The following is a 5000-nucleotide window of genomic DNA, read 5'->3' as shown; positions in this document are numbered from 1 at the left end:
TTTCATGTAAATTACATGATGATCAATGGGATGAATGACGTGATTAACTTTGCTCGATACGCTGTCGAACTTCGGCTCTGTGCGTAGCGAAATTTCGCGTACTTAATGGCGAAAGAGCGTTATTGATCGCGAATTTTCGGTGAGGTGTTGAAAACCCAACGAAATTTCCCCTATTGTTAAAGCGAATTATCGCTTGAAACACATCGAATTTTCCCTCGAATTTTCGCGCGATTTTTCGATGAAAATTCGCAAAGACAAAGAACGAAATTCGCGCATTTCACTTGCATTACTTTTGCACAGTACTGTATGTATTATAAGCCCCTTCCTGAAGAATTTCGTAGTAGAGCAAGGACTCATTTTTCACATCTGTTCATTTTTTTCAAAACTCAAGAACTTTACCTAACAGATTTAAGGGAATTACAAGTTTAGAAATATATTAACTTCAGTGCAAAAATATTTGGAGTCCTCCTCAGTATCAGTCCAGTAAACTTCAGAGTAGAGAACCCACCTTTATTGAAATTGTGGGGAATATTTTCTTTCTATTTTTTGTTTTGTGTAGGAAGTGTTGTACCTGGTGCAGGTGCTTTTGAGGTTGCTGTGAATGCAGCTTTGACAGAATTCAAGAAGTCTGTTAAGGGCAGAGCACGGCTTGGTGTCCAGGTATGTTATGGGGTGAATAAATGAGTGCACAGGTTTTGACAGAAAACAACTGAAACCAACCATAGAATTTTTGTACATTGAAGCACATGACAGTCTTAAAAAATGACGAAATTTGTGATTGTATGATATTTTAGCATGAAGTCAACCAAGTTTGGCCAAAAGAAGAAAATTCTGCTAAATTTCAGACTTGCTAGAATTTCATCCAATTTATGCAAACCTTCAAACTGGAAATTTTGATTTGCAATCTGCATGGAGTATCGTGGTCCTAGCTGTTCATATTTGGTCTATGGTCATTTCAAATGATCAATTAAATGACAGTTCCTTTTCCTTTAAAGGCTTTTGCAGATGCACTCCTTGTCATTCCAAAGCTGTTAGCTCAAAACTCTGGCTATGATCCCCAGGAGACGATTGTCAAGCTTCAGGTACATGTAACATCATCAGCAATTTGCATAGTACCTGTATGTGCAGAGGTGTACATGGGTAGTTTTAAACTGAAAAAATAAGTCATCATCTGCAATCATAGTAATCATCAGAATTAACAGTTTCATCCATCAAGTTAATTTCCCTCCTTTTGGGGAATATGTCCAGAAATGCACTTAATGGCAACAATGGAGGATTTGGTGAAATTTTGCCAAGAGGGTGACGTGTGGCAGATTTGGCAGAACAAAATCAGCATTTTTATCTGGTACAAACTGATTTATAGCCCACTCTTGATTGCATTTAACTCAATTCAATTCAAGTCAATTCTTTATTATGCACTATTTACATCAATTACAAGATGGTTAATACTATATTAGCACTTAATAGAAAATAAATGTAATACATAAAGCAAAAAAAGAACCAAAAAGATAGGTGCATGGTAGCCAGAGTACCATATTAAAAGATAAATGCAGCATTAAACAAAAATTAACATTAAGTAATAAATATATCTATATCACTAATATAACTCAACCCTCCTTTTTCATATAGTTTTGCACAACATAATCACAGTGCCCTAAAAAGGTCATATCGTGGTCTTACTGTGACTTACCAATCAAAATCTGAAAATGAAATATCACTGCCAGGTTTTAACTAGTGAATTTTTATAGCTTATTCGTCTGTGTGATAGTTGACTCTTCCATTGTGGCCAATCAGCTTATGAGGATATGATTCACAAACACCTTTCATTCCAAAGTTTTCACAGTTGTGAGCTGAACTTTTATTAGTCATCAAATCATTGCTCCGTACTACAGACAGATAATTCATGGAGGAATCTTTATCGATGAAGAAAGATAATATTCAATGTATGCATAGCATAGGACAATAAGGAACATTTGGAAATAAAGTAAGTGTTGTTGCAGGAGGAATATGCAGATGCCAAGACACCAGTAGGTATTGATCTTTCCAGTGGGGAGGCATTAGTTCCAGCAGATAGTGGAATTTGGGATAATTACCGAGTCAAGAGACAGCTTCTGCATTCATGGTGAGCTTATATTTGGCATCATTGTTACCAGAACACCCGGGGGAGAGGGGACTCCCATGTGGAACAGACAGGGATGCTCGTCGGAAATTTTGAATTTAACCCTTAAAGGAGACCATCTGGGCGTGGCTCAAGCTTTTTGTGACCCCTAAAGGAGACCAATCTGGGCGTGGCATAAGCAAATTTTGACCCCTAAAAAAGGAGACCAATCTGGGCGTGGCATAAGCAAATTTTGACCCCTAAAAACAAGTTTTGCATTAATGGAGTTTTTTACTTAATTTTTATTGTTTTCTATTGTAAAAACAAGTTACCGGTAAAAAGAAAATTTGACTTCTGTTTCTCTTCGCGTAATTCTGTGTTTCTTCGTGGAGCCCTAAACAAGACCTTGGCGGCTTAAAATATTGGCGCTTTGCCCGGAACACCCTAAATGAGACCAAAATCCAAAATTTACACCCCTAAGCGAGACGACGAGCATCATATGGGAGTCCCCCGCCCCTTCCCCGGGCCAGAACATTTGCTTGAAAGCCAGCTTTTAGTATTGAAATCTAAGGGAAACGTATTTCGAAGGACACTGGTGAAAAGAGGTTTAATTTCAGTAACCACTTTCTTTTTGTCCTTTATAACTCGTACCGTACATTTGTCTGTCACATGTTACCATAGTTAAATATAATATTTACTTCTCTTTTGCGAACTGTAGCATTGCACTTTTTGCAATGTCTAAGATGATGACATTCAAAGACTTGACCAGAAGTTCTAATATGTTAGGTTTCTTTTAAAATTTACTTTTAGTATTGGTCGCAAGACTTGTGTGTATCAGTGACTATCCCTGATTCTAAAAGCATGTTTATTCATTGTTGGCATTTGTTAGTACTGTCATTGCAAGCAATCTTCTCTTAGTGGACGAAATTATGAGAGCAGGAATGTCATCTCTCAAAGGCTGAGATAAGCAGTGGAAGGTATGTAGTGATAGCAAGTCAATAAACCTTTTTTGATATGTTAAAATTCAGCTTGATAGTGAGGCAGTGAGGACAAAGACAAAGGAAAGTGGATGAAATGTAAATATTTTTCACATTCATTCCAACGTGTTTCTGCCTCACTATAAAGCTGCAGCCGATTTGAGAACCATACCATGCTGGTATAACTACCCTTTTGCCCAGTAAAAGTTTTGACTCTGGTTCATCAGAAGAAATGACCTTTTTGATTACCGTGTAACTCCTTTTGTCAAAGGTGTTGTTTTCCCATTTTAGACCTCGTGAAGTTCCCAAGGGAATTTCCCTTTCGTTTTTCATAATTATAAGTTAAATGCATACATATGCACGTGCCTTAGACGACGTTTGACAGATACTGTTCCCGAGAGTAAGATCACGTGGTCTGAAATGGGAAAACAAAACCTGCAATCTGAAGAGGTCCATTCGTTGGGCTTTTTTGTGTTCCAGAGAAGAACCGTCTTAATAAGACTGTTTATCCAGTGGATAAGTCTTTATTCAGAGTGTAAAATAAACTACACGCAAAACGTTGGCCGAGATTTCCTTACACTCCTTTTAACTAGATGCGCTTGGAGTTTGCATATCCACCGTGAGTTACTGGGGCAGAAAAGCTTACTGAAATCTTTTCAGAGATTGAAACTGACGGATAGTGTGACTTATTTACTGGATTTGAAGTTATCCGCCCTTTGAACAACTGGGGTCAGATGTTCATTGCTTTTATTTTGGTCTTCCTCACTTTCTTCTTTTTTTTTTTAGAGGAAACTTCCCTAACAAGATATCGCTTGGACATTTGTGAATGACTGACATCTTGTTGAGTCACTGAACGCCGCTAAATTTATGCTAGTTTACTGTCATTGTATTCGGGAGCAAAGCATAAGAGTTACTTCACAGGTTAAGTTGAAGGAGGGGGGGTGGGGAGGTGCTGACCAACAAATTCACATTAATGTGGATAAGTTTTCCTTTCACCTTTTCTGCATTTCATGATTATTTCACGTTATGACAAAAGCGTTTTCGTCATACTCAGACCTTAGGCTTAGGATTTGACTTAAATAGAGCATGCCCGAATCGCAACCGCCTAAACGCCCCCCTGGCCCCCATACTCCCACCCCTTCCCTGTTGAAACACTTGACACGAAAGTTAAAACGTGGAAAACTGAATTGTAGGTATTTGACTTTAACACAATAAAGTTGTTTTGAGCGACGTTAAGTACTGTCACGTTCGTTTACGTCCGTTGCCCTTTCACGAAGAAATTCAATTTTTGCACTCCCTTTATACGTCAACGTTCGTAACTGCGTCCAAACGTCGATCCTTTTTCAAAAACGACAGCCCAAGACATTATCTGGTTCAGTAACAAACCGTAAAACTTACAACTGCGAGCGCCAAAGCTTGGACATGCGCAAAATCGTGAAACTGTCCCTTAAACGATGAGCGTTGATTTACGAGATAAGAAAGCATGAAGGAACAATGTATGAAAAACATTTGAACTGCGGGAATGAAACAAGCAATGTTTTTTAAGGTCTTTGCAGTTATGAACGCTATTTCAGCACTAACGAAAGGAAGGCCTAAATTTTTCAAGTTTTCCTTTCGTTACTGCTAAAGTAGAGTTCATAATTGAATGAAATGATAAAACTAACTGCTGAAATTGCGACCATAACTGCGAGGATCATAGCTTTACTTGATTTCATGTCGTTGGCTCCATAAATTGATCCTTGAGGAACACCTTGAAGTAACTGTTGACTGGAGGAGCAGCAGCCATTTACACGAACATATTGGTTCCTACCTTTAAAGATATGACCTAAACCATTTCAATGTGAAGTCGTTGGCTCCATAAATTGATAGAAAACTTTCCCATCACATTATTTTCCAGTTCACATAGCGGAGCTCCGCGCGCGCCG

The 5000-nt window shown here is 38.3% G+C and overlaps 1 protein-coding gene across 1 annotated transcript in view; it reads left to right on the top strand.

Annotated features, from left to right (window-relative positions):
* LOC138045750 (T-complex protein 1 subunit zeta-like) overlaps window positions 1-4311 on the top strand; it is a 19320-nt gene extending 15009 nt beyond the window's left edge. Inside the window, exons 15-19 of the mRNA XM_068892357.1 lie at window positions 560-660; window positions 996-1082; window positions 2001-2122; window positions 2988-3075; window positions 3862-4311. Of these exons, the coding sequence (XP_068748458.1) occupies window positions 560-660; window positions 996-1082; window positions 2001-2122; window positions 2988-3060 (383 nt within the window). The 3' untranslated portion in view covers window positions 3061-3075; window positions 3862-4311. The remainder of the gene's footprint in view (window positions 1-559; window positions 661-995; window positions 1083-2000; window positions 2123-2987; window positions 3076-3861) is intronic.
* The last annotated feature ends 689 nt before the right edge of the window (window positions 4312-5000 follow it).

This window comes from Montipora capricornis, chromosome 4, assembly GCF_036669925.1.
Source record: "Montipora capricornis isolate CH-2021 chromosome 4, ASM3666992v2, whole genome shotgun sequence".
Lineage (NCBI taxonomy): Eukaryota > Metazoa > Cnidaria > Anthozoa > Scleractinia > Acroporidae > Montipora > Montipora capricornis.
The sequence above is the reverse complement of the archived record's forward strand: the minus strand, read 5'-3'. Positions and strand labels throughout refer to the sequence as shown.